The 12,177-nt window shown below is 41.2% G+C and overlaps 1 protein-coding gene across 1 annotated transcript in view; it reads right to left on the bottom strand.

Annotated features, from left to right (window-relative positions):
- Positions 1 to 11,301, bottom strand: part of RASEF (RAS and EF-hand domain containing) — a 46,230-nt gene extending 34,929 nt beyond the window's left edge. The window contains exons 1-4 of the mRNA XM_045562139.1: positions 11,263 to 11,301; positions 9,513 to 9,646; positions 7,158 to 7,304; positions 3,526 to 3,616 (exon numbers count right to left, since the gene is read on the bottom strand). Of these exons, the coding sequence (XP_045418095.1) occupies positions 3,526 to 3,616; positions 7,158 to 7,304; positions 9,513 to 9,646; positions 11,263 to 11,301 (411 nt within the window). The remainder of the gene's footprint in view (positions 1 to 3,525; positions 3,617 to 7,157; positions 7,305 to 9,512; positions 9,647 to 11,262) is intronic.
- Between the last annotated feature and the right edge of the window lie 876 nt (positions 11,302 to 12,177).

A 12,177-nucleotide genomic window follows, 5' to 3' on the forward strand; every position in this document is an offset into this window, starting at 1 on the left:
TCGGCAAACTAGGAACAGAAAGGAATCTTCCTCAACTTAATAAAGGGCATCTATGAGCAACAGACTGCTAACATCAGACCTAATGTTGAAAGACTAAATGTAGACAAGGATGGCCTCTCCCATCACCTTTAATCTTTTAAACAGTACCACAAGCCAAGAAAAATAAAATCATCACACAGATCACAAAGACAAATAAAACTGATTTTATTCACATATAATCATCAACCTAGAAAATCTAATGGAATCTACTATATATTTTGACTTCATCAAAATTAAATTTTTCTACTCTTCAAAAGACACTGTTAGGAGAATGAAAAGACACGTAAGTCTTGGTGAAAATAGTTATAGATCAGATATTTGATAAAGGACTTACAAATTAAGAATATATAAAGAACTCTCAAAACTCACAAATAAAAAGCTAATTTTTAAAATGAGAAAAATATATTTTAACAAGACACTTCACCAAAGAAGATATATACAAGGCGGATAAACACAGATCCTCAACACCACTAGTCATTCAGGAAATGCAAGTTAAAACACCAGTGAGATTCATCTACATACCTATCAGAATGCTACTCTCATACACTGACAGAAAGGTACAATGCTACAACCACTCTGGAAATCAGCTGGGCAGTGTCCTAGAAAAATAAACATATACCTACACAGATGACCAAGCCATTCCACTCTAGAAATTTACTCAAAATAAATAAAAGTATATGCCTATATAAAGACCTGTACATGAATATTCACAGCACCTTAATTTGCAATAGCCCAAAACTGGAAATAACTTAAATGTCCTTCAATGGATGAATGGATAAACAAACTGTGGAACACCTACACAGTGGAATACTACAATGCGATAAAAAATGATGAACTATTGATACATGGATAAGTCTCAAAATAATTATGCTGAGTGGAAGAAGCCAGATGAGAAATAGTACATAATGCATAATTCCATTTCTATACAATTCTATAAACTTCAAACTAATCTATAGTGACAGAAAATAGAACAGCAGTCACCTGGCAAAGAGAAGCAAAGTAGGGAGGAAGGAAGGCTTGTTATGCCTTCAAAGGGGCATGAGGAGACTTCCACAGTGGGTGGTTATATCCATCATCTTACCTGTGGAGACTGTTTCACACTATATATATGTGTATGTGTGTATGTGTGTGTGTGTATATATGTGTGTATATATATAAAATTAACATATTCTATATTTTAAATATGTGCAGCTTATATACATGCCAATTATATCTCCATAAAGCTGTTACAATTTAAAAAGAACTAAGTGGAAACAATGCAATATGCACTTTATGTGCCACGGGAGTCAAGGTCAGGAAGAGATGAATATTGCCAGAGGAGCAGGGGAGGGCATCAAGGGGAAGGCGAGACTTTCTCTGAACTCTGCAGAATTTAGGACAGTGGAAAGGAGTGGGGGGCAACCACTGAGGCAAAGGAAACAGCCAGAGCAAAAGCAGAGTTGCAGGCAGAGGGCAGCAATGCGGCCGGCCAGAGTTCAGGGTGAACGTGGGGAACGAGGGGTGCCTCGCAGACTACAGGGAAATTAGGGAAAATCTTCAACTGGCCTGAGCACGTTATTCCAGAGAGACTGCATTTAGGAAGGTGTGAGGCAGGTGCAAGGACAGGCAGGCGAATAGCTTTCCTCCCAATGCCAAAGCTGCCCAGCTGGCAGTGAGGTCCTGGGCTGGCCTGCTGAGGTTTCAGAGGCTGCGTGAATGTGCGAATGACTGACTGGCTGCATACCCCTTGTCGTGGAATAGAGTAATGACGCCATGGATGCCCCAGATTTGCCACCCTTGGACCAAGGCCAAGGAAACCAAGGAAGATGCTATAATTAGTAAAATGTGAACTTATACAAGGGGAAGGGGCCAAGGTCCTATCCCCATTACCAACAAGAAATGTGGGAGGTATTTACCTGGAAGAAGCAAGGAGATTGGTTACCAGAATAACACATGTGCTTGATAAGTGTCTGATGAATGAATGAGTGCACAGATTAAAAACAGTGGATAAAGAGAAACAGGACAAAAAAAATTGATTTCACTGTTTTTAGACCACAAAAAGGAAAGTGCGAGCAGAAGAATGGGATATCCATTGCACTAGAGCTGGACCGTGAACCCTGACCCATTTACTCAGCTGAATATGACATCCAAATACTTATTCAACTTATTATAAAGAGAGAGGACACACAGAGACCCATGGGCATATACAGGGTAATGCCATGTAAGATGAAGAATCTGAAAGGGACCAAAGGTGCGCAGGGCCACAGAGAAGCACAGTGACAGTCACAGTGCAGCTACCACCCCCCAGGCACTATGTCAGATCATGATGCTATCCTTGTTAAAGCAGGCAGGTGGCATTATCCCATTTTCAAAGATGGAACAAAGGCTGAGAAGGTAGGTTAGTTTTCCAGTGCCACCTCGTCCAGTTAAGGCCAGGGCCAGGTTGCAAACCAAGGTCTACTGGTCAGGCCACTGGCACACTATTTAGCTGCTTGCTTTTCAATGTTAACAGGGCAAATGAATAAATTAAAATGGGGTTCTTAACCTAACAGTGGCTACTCAAAGAAATATGTCTATTTTCTGTTTGCAGTAACATTAATCACCTAAAAACACTTTATAGTTATTTCTTCAATGAAAATCACTGAAGGTAGCATGCAATTTTCAACTGCAAAGGGATTCTATCATGCTGAGTAAAGGTATATAATCAGCCCTCCATATCCACCGGTTCCACATCTGTGAATTCAAACCATGGATTGAAAATATTAAAAAAATAAAATAAAATAAATAACAAATAATACAAATAAAAACAATACAGTATGACAGCTATTTGTAAATAGCACTTACCTTGTATTAGGTATTATAAGTAATCTAGAGATGATTTAAAGTGTACCAGAGGACGTGCATAGGTTACAGGCAAATACTATGCTATTTACATATGAACTTGAGCATATAGATTTTGGTATGGGAGTTGGGGGAGTCCTAAAAACCAGTGTTCTGTGGATACCGAGAGACGACTATATTCCATTATAAAACAAAGTTTGAAGACAGGATTTTAATTTCACTGTAATCTATGTTTAAAGCTGGCAGCGGAGATGGGCAGTGAGACAGGTACGTGGAGGTCAAGCTACCTTCTCTACCGAAGGCTGGCTCTGCCTTTGTCAACCTCAACTCTCAGGTCGCTTCTTCAACTAGGCCTCTGACCCCCAACCTAAGTAGCCACCTCTCCCAGTCACTGTCTATCACACACGCAGTTTCCCTACTGCGCTTGTCACTATCTGAAATTATCTGCTTTATTTGTTTATTCGATTATTATCTCTATCACTCCTTACTCATGCCCAAAAACACTGCCAGTAAAAATCCCCTTGCCGGGAGCCTCCATGGGAGTGTCCGTGGGAGCCTGGACTTGCTGTACTCACGTCCCGACACCCAGGGGAGTGCCCGGGGCCCAGTGCACAAAAGGTGCCTCGTAAAGATCTGCTGAACGAATGGCGAATCCCAGAAACATACGTCTTTCCGCGTCTTATGTTCTGCAGCCTGAATCCTCTGATCCATTTCCTCCTCCAACTCACTCAACTGCATGGCTGCCTTGTCCTGGGCTCTGAAATTTAATAGAGTACACACCTTTTGATTAGACCCTTAGACTTGTAACATGGAGAGAGAACTTCAAAACTCATCTGTTTCCAGCCCTATATTTTACAGATGGGGAGAAACACACCATTCATTCATAATATTCCCCATTCCTTCCACATAATACAATGGGATGGGCAATTTGACTATTTTGGCGTAAGATGATTTTAAAACTAGATATGGTCGTGCATGGCTTATAAACAGGGATGTGTTCTAAGAAATGCGTTGTTAGGAGATTCTGTTGTTCTGCAAACATCCCAGAGTGTACTTACACAAACCTAAATGGTATAGCCTACTATACACCTAGGCTATACTATAGTCTATTGCTCCTGGGCTACAAACCTATACAGCATGTTACTGTACTGAATACTATAGGCAATTACAACACAATGGTGAGTATTTGTGTTTGGAAACATACCTAAGCATAGAAAAGGTACAGTAAAAATACAGTATTATAATCTTATGAGACCACTGTTATACATGCAATCTGTTGTTGACCAAAACTTCATGAAATGGCATATGACTGTATTAAATAAATGAAATACATTAAGTAAAATATTAAACTAGATTGTAGCAAGGAATAAAGGTACCAAATCTCTGGGAGGCTCTCAATAAATTCTGAAAATCCTTTTTGCTGTCCTGACTGAGTTAAAACCCTGGACACACACAAAAAAAGAATTTCAAGGCAAAGAGATGATTAGATATAATGTTGAAATTTTATTGTATGAAACTCACAATGTTTTATGTTAAAGTTAGAAGGGAAAAAAATCTCAACAATTATTTCTAATTAGTCCCCTAAACTTCTAGAATGTACATAAGATTACTGTTTGGAAAAATTCCATTTCTATTATTAATACAATTAATAGATCACACCTCTATGGAGGCGGAGCATACTGATTTGCTAAAAAGTTAGAAATGGAAAAATTTTGGTAAGAGAGATTCCAAGATTATTTTATTTAGCAATTGTCTAGTATGGAGATGTCTGTCACTCTACAATGGTTGAGACTTCAGATTAAACCTTAACAAATTATTTTCCTTTGTTCTCTCTGAGCTACATGTCCAATTATCTAACTTTTCACATGCACATGCCTTGCCTACTCAACTAGATTACAAGCAACCCAAAAGCAGCCACCTGGGGGTTTAGAGGTGATCAACTTGGGCCAGTGACAAGCTGTTAATTACAGGGCCTAAATATAAGACCTCCCTCCCATCTTCCACTCTGGCCTCGAATTCTACTTGTGTTTGACATTTACTCCCTCACAACACAATTGGTTCATGCATTAATTTAACTGCTACATAAAACTCCAAAGAAACACTGTGGGGGGGAAAAAGACCCCAAAGTAAAATTTCGGGGAGCATTACTATTTTCTACTCCTGTTTACTTCCTCCTCACCTTACAGCCTGCCTGTAGCTATATTAACCAATTTTAGAAAGTCAACTAGTTTCTGTTTATAAATACCTGCTACTTGAAGTCTAGAAATTATGTATTTCCAAAGCAACTTTTTTTGTCAACTCCAGAACTGTAAATAGCTAACCCACATATCCTTTCTCCCTTTGTTATGGTCATTTTCCCAACTATCTCTTCTAGACACCCAGTCCCAGACATCTGAGATTGCTCCTGAATGTGCTCTCTCTGCCTTTCTCACTTTCAAACACCACTTTTCTTCTTTTGTAAATCAGGGTAATCCATAATGACGCACTGTTTGCTCCAGCAATTTCTAATTTCTAGTAAAACATCTGTCCCATGTAACCCAGTCTGGGGCTCCTACCAGGACACTGGGAGCCCGTTGTCCAGGGCAAGTGCAGAGCGGAAAGACTAAGACCCTCCCCCAACCAAAAATAGAGCTGAGGATGAATGCTCCTTGTCTGAGAATGCAGGGAACAGTTCCCCAGCAGCTACAAAAACACTTCCGTGGAGGTCTTTGATAGCTGAGAGAGGAGCCTTTAGGAGACCCTAGGCCCAAGGTAGAGCCTGATTCTGCGTCCCTCCCAGGGAGCACAGGAGAGGGGTGGAGGGACACACCGCTCAAACTAATGTGACGAGAGAGTAGCCTGGCTGGTAATAAGAACACAAAGGACGCCAGTCTTTTTTTTTTTTACTCCTTTGGGTTTACATGGTACTGCCTTTAGATGGGATGTTGTGTGTGACTGTGCATGTGTGCATCTTTGTGAGGGTCTGTATACGTGTACCTGTGTGTTTGTCTGTTTTATTAATAACAGAGACTCATTGACACTCTGAAAAATCAGTATGTACGTCTGCTAGTCACCCCAAGGGCGGCCCACTCTGGGTCTCTGATTCCACACTCCAGAATGCTCTGCAGAATCTGCACTTCTAAGGATCACCCTTTATCTTATCTGAACTTGAGGGGAAAGATCAGTCAAGTATTGAAAACATTCATAAGAAACTCATTGGGAATAGTTCAACCCTTGCTTGACTCTAGGACTATAAGAAAGGTCCTATTTAGCATCAGGATTTTAAAACATTTTCTTTTCTATAGTTTAATTCCTTTCAGTTACTCTAAAGGTTCAACTAGATAGTTTCGACATCACATGGAGGGGAAGAATAAAGAGAAGAGGGGCCCCATGCAGACGGGCAGCACCCAGTCAAAGGGGCTGTGTGTGCAAATTCTGGTCAGAGAGTACACAGAATGGCAGGAGTTCCTGGTGGAGCACGTGGCAGTGAGAAGCATCCATGGGGCACAACACCCAAGATTCGTGACAAACAGAATGCTCTCTTTCCCAATACATGCTAAGGGAAAGTGGTCCTTATAGAGAGTAAGAGGCTGATGTTTGCATTACAACACATATAAATTGTTCTTTTGCAACAAAGTGGCTATTAAAATGAATAAGATATCCCATGTAAACCAGATGTACCTTATGTGAACTGTCTGTGATACAGTAAGAGTTTAACAGTTTTTTAGCTTTCAGTTCACAGGGGAGGGCTGGGTAATGAGGGCTAGAGAGAGGGAAAGTGGCCTTGCTGAGCACCTTCCAGGGGCAGACACAGCCTGAGGGGCTTACCATGATCTCATCTACTAAGTCTCAATACCCTGAGGATATTTTCACCCTCATTTTGCAGATACAGGAACTTGATTCAGGGAGATTTAGTAACTTTCCCCTCCAAGGTCTCACACTTGTAAATTACAAGTCCAGGCTTTAAATGGGGTCCTGCCTACCTTTCTAAAGTTTCCTACGTGTTTCCAGTGGCTGGATATAAGATAAATCTCTGAACTGTTTTATACTGAATCATATATTGAATCAATTATATTGGTCCTGAAGGGTTTTTATAATAGGATCATAATGACCTATTGATTGATTGCTGACTAACCCTATAAATTACTGCCTGACTCAACTTCCCCTGTGCTGGCTTCAATTAGAAAGCTCTAGATTTCTGAGGTTCGGGAGGACCACCCACGTCATAATGTGACCGTGCGGTTCAGTCCCTTCGCCACCCATGTCCGACAGCAAGTCAGAGGGCCCTTCGTGCCACTCAGAAGGCAGGACTGCAGTACCTCTTCACTGCAATGGCCAGGTTTTCCATTTCTGTGCTTTGGAGTTTGATCTCACGGATGAAGTTCTTTATAACATGTTCATATGGCTGAATCAGTCTTGGCTCCACAAGGTTGATGTTCTGATACAGGGTACTAACTTGTTCTTTTCTGCCAAAAAAAAAAAAGAAGAAAAAATTTAAATTAAATCAAATCAATTAAAAAACAAAAAAGCAACTGTTCAGAATATTTTTAAGAATGAGAAACGTAAGTAAAAAATCAAGGAAGGGAAAACCAGCCATGATAAAATGACCCAGAAGGAAGGGAAGACACAGTCAGAGACACTGTTGCATTTTTCTCCACATTAGGAGATGGAGGCCTTTGAGGGCAGTGGAAACGCATAGGAAGGGCCTGGGAGGGGAGGGGTTTTTTTTTGTTTGGTTTTTTTTTTTTTTTTTTTTTTGCCACTGCTGTTTTGTTTTTTAAATAGAAAGTTAATAAATTTACATAAAAGTTAGGTACATTAAACCAATTACTTAATTCCATGTTTCACCGATCCCTAATGTTAATTATTATTTTATAGTCAGTTAAAAATTACTTCACATAAAATTCATATTTATATATGTATTTGCACTGTTGTCATTCACAACACTTCCGACACCAAACGTGGGTTTTTTCCTCACACCAACAAATTCTCCAGCTTTCTGGACACCAACTGTGCATCCAACAATTCAGTTCAATTCCGACACTAACCACTCTGAGTTAGCACTGACCCCACAGGCTAAGTGTCCAGTCCCATAAGACTGCCCCCACTTCAGACACGCGTCACAAGTTCCAAATTGCCACCTGCACTTCTGACCAACGGGCTACAAATCAGGGGTTCCCATGACCCCTTCTTCCGGTTCCATGATTTACTAAAACAGTTCACAGAACTCAGGAAAACATTTTACTTAGGCTTACTAGTTTATTATAAAGGACACAACTCTAGAACGGCCACATGGAAGAGATGCTTAGGGCAAGGTATGGGGGCAGGTGGGTACACAGAGCTTCTATGCCATCTCTGGGCACACCACCCATGCCAGCACCTCAATGTGTTCACCAACCCAGAAACTCTCCAAACTCCATTGTTTAGGGGTTTTATGGAGGTTCTGCTGCATAGACATGATAGATTATATCATTGGCCACTAATGGCTAACTCAATCTTCAGCTCTTCTGTCCTCCCCAGAGGTCAGGGATGGGCTGAACGATTCAACCCTCTAACCATGTCTTGGTCTTTCTGGCAAGCAGCCCCCATTTTGAAGCTATCTAGAAGCTCCAGCCACCAGTCATCTCATTAAAGGACATTCTTGTCACTCTGGAGATTCTACTGGTTTTAGAAGCTATGTGTCAGGAACCTGGAACAAAAACAAAATATATATTTCTTATTGTGTTACAGTATTTGTATGTGACACCCTCATACCTGTCATTTAATACTTTCTATTAAAAAATGATAAAATTTTTCAGAGGCATTTCAAAAGAAAAAGTAACCAGATTCGGTACCTGATCTGACCGAGCAAAGGAACTAATTGGTGAGACTAGTGGTGTCCTTGACTCACAGCTTAGCGGATGATGTGCTAAGTGGAATCTAGCATGATCTATGGACAATGCACCCTTTATGTTTAATGAAGTCTGTTTAACTCAACTGCTGTTGATGGATGCTATCACTCTGGGTGGACTTAATAACCACACTCTTTCCCACCACACCAAAGCTTCTCTTGGTTTGAAGGACTGCATATTGACCTCCTTAGCTTCCATCACAGTCCACGCAATCCAACCTTCCTTCTTCTGATCCTAGCAGAAAGCCACGCTTGCTAGCATTTAACATAAACTGTGACTGAGTTGTAGAGTAGCAGCACTTTTTCTGAAAGCAAAGAACATTTACACCAGTGAAATAAGAAATGCCAGGTATTTAGAGACTATGGAATTCTTTGGGTCTGAGATGAAAACTTACCATAATACCAGCATCACAGAATTTTATCAGTTCTCATCAAGTCTAGAAACGTTAGGGGACAGCTAATTATCACAGGAAAGCTAATCACTTTCACACACTGCCTTGTTTAAAAATCACCTCCAGTGCTTGGATAATTGTTATGTTTGGTGATCTGCTTCTGTGATTGTACGGGTACTGCCCCCAAAATGCAAAAAGCCTTCTGTCTCCTGCCCCTGGCATGGAGAGATTACTCTTCTTCAGGTGCTTGTCCAGCTCGGGTAAAGCTATTGGGCAGGCCACTACAGGAGTCAGGACATCTGAGAGCATTTCACAGCCATATATGGTGCCTAGTGACACCAAAGTGACAGCCACAGAAGGCCACTCAAAACGGTGGAGCACAAAATTCGTACCCATCTGCATGATCAACATCCTCTGGGCTCTTGCCCTGTAACTCTGTTGAAGGCAGCTGGTTACGATGCTGTGAGGACACAAGATAATCGCAGCCCTTAGTAATTAAAAGCCCACACACAGAGCCATCTCCCAACTGTAACAGATGACACAGGTGTAATAAGATTTATGAGTGTAATAAAATTAGTTCTATTTAGTAAGTACTCACTATATTCCAGGTATTGTGCAAAGTAATTTGTATGCATCATATCTTTGAAGTACTTTTATTAACCCATTTTGCAGATTAGGCAGGACTAGGGGGCTGCTATGCACTGATTCCCTATTCATATGTTGGAATCCTAACCCCCCACTATTTCAGAATGGGGCTGTATTTGGAATAGGGTCTTTGAAGAGGTAATTAAGTTAAAATGAGGTCATTAGGGTGGGTCCTAATCCAATCTTGCTGGTGACATTATAAAAAGAGATTTGGAGGCAGACACATATGGCGGGAAGAGCACGTGAAGACACAGGTAGAGACAGCCATCCACAAGCCGAAGACAGAGGGCTCGTAACCGAGTCCCAGATGGGACCACTCCCTGCAGGACAGCCAGTAAGTCGAGACACAAGGTGTTGGGGCAAGGAAAACAACTTGTATTCAGAGACCCAGCAAACGGGAGAAGATGGCAGACTAATGTCCCAAAAAACTATCTTAAGAGCATATGAGCTTTAGGCTTCTCTTTATTATATCTTAAGGGAAAGGGAAGAGGTGGTTGGGTTGCAACAGGTAACCGAGGGTCACAGACATCTGGGCATCAGTGAGGATCTGAAGAGGCTGTATAACTTTGCTTTGGGCCAGTTAACTCTGGAGGACAAAGGTTAGGATGTTCCTAAAAATCTTTTAACATAGCATTGTTACTTGTGTGTATACCTTTCTTATCTCCCCAGGAGTTAATTTTGGAAAAGGCATGGCACTCTCCTCTAGCCTACATGCAAAGCTATACAGAAGCTTTTAACCTAAAAGATGTTACCTCAAGGGGTCAGAAGCAAAATGGAGCTAGTCATGTTAAGCTTCCCTTCCACCATCACAGCCTCAGAAGAAACCAACCCTGCCCACACCTCGATCTCAAATTTCAGGCCTCCAGAATTGGGAGGAAATAAATGTCTGTTGTTTAAGCCACCCAGTCTGTGGTATTTGTTACCACAAATAACCAGACAGCCCTAGCAAACAAATATTGTATAGTGCCCAAGGTCACACAGTGGTTAAGCAGCAGAGCTGGGATTCAAACTCAGTTGGAGACCACGTGACCCACCATAACATCAAACACTTCGCAAATGTGTTAAACATCTGAACTCTGGTAGAAGACATGGGATTCAAAATCAATCCATAGACCCAAGAAACACTGCAAAACATAAGGTGCACATTATCTCTGAAGCTTAGTTAAGCATGGCCCCAAGGTATGTCCATGTGGCTGTAAACTCTCCCAGGTTTGCTCTTATACATACAATGCTTGATCTGTGCAGAGGTCAATTATGATTCAAAAGAATTGCTCGAGTGAAATACTAATAAATCTGCAGGAGTAAGTCACTTTGTTTGATGATGTAAGACACAGAAAACTGCCATCATCCCTCCCATCAGAGCTGAGTACAAATACTGGCTGCAACAGTGAGCCCTATTTATTAGAGAGTAGAGGAGAAAAACAAACAAACAACTTCCACTCTTTGTATCATTAACTTCTTTGCCTTTGTCATTTACTGAATGCAAAACATACTAACCTGCTCTTTAACAGGCATCTGACTGTCAGGGATGGTCATTAAGATACTGTCACCTAGGGTCCTTATTCACTGGCTAACTGTACAAGACTAAAATGTTTAGAAGTAGATATCTCAGTAGATTCCCTCACTTTCTGCAAATTTCTAAAACGAGAAACAAACATAATGATTCATAAACTCTCTTGGGTCGTTTACTGGTTCTGGCATTCATTATACAGAATTTCAGGATTAGTTCACAGTGAACTATACAAATAGATTAATTACAGAGAATGTCTACCACTAACAAAATATGTTACATGGTTGAGTGCAGTGCCAGAACTGCATCAATACTCAACTATCCATTCTATTACATGACACACAGGGAGACTGGGTTTCCCAGAACCCCTGCTGGCTGGTAGGTTGGAGACACATGACTAGTTCTGGGGAAGAGAAGGGAGCAGAAATGGTGTTTCTTTGCAACGTCTGTGCGTGGCCCCTAAAATCCTTTGCAAGATCTTTAGCTCTTATTCTGTCATTTTTTATTTCTTTCTTTCTCAGTTTTTCCAGCACTCTGTCTCTCTCTCTCTCCCCCTCCCACACATACACCTTCTCCCTTTCTCCCTCCCTTCCTCTCTCTCCTTCACCCTCATCCCCATAGCTGAAGCACCGAACTCCAATACAGCAAAGGCACACAGTGGAATGTGCTCGGACCCCTGCATCATCATGTGGAGGGAAACTGCCCAGGAGAGCTACCTGACCTCAGCCTGTCTGACACATAAGTGAGAAGTAAGTTTGCACAGCACGAACCCACTGAGACTTGGAAGTTCTTCTTTATAGTCAGCTTAAGCTTAGAAAGTTGGCATTACAGTTTCCTCTTTTGGTACTTTATCATCGTCTTCCAAATTAAAATACTTCCTTACCTCCTTACTTGATAGCTTC

This window comes from Lemur catta, chromosome 10 (assembly GCF_020740605.2).
Source record: "Lemur catta isolate mLemCat1 chromosome 10, mLemCat1.pri, whole genome shotgun sequence".
NCBI lineage: Eukaryota > Metazoa > Chordata > Mammalia > Primates > Lemuridae > Lemur > Lemur catta.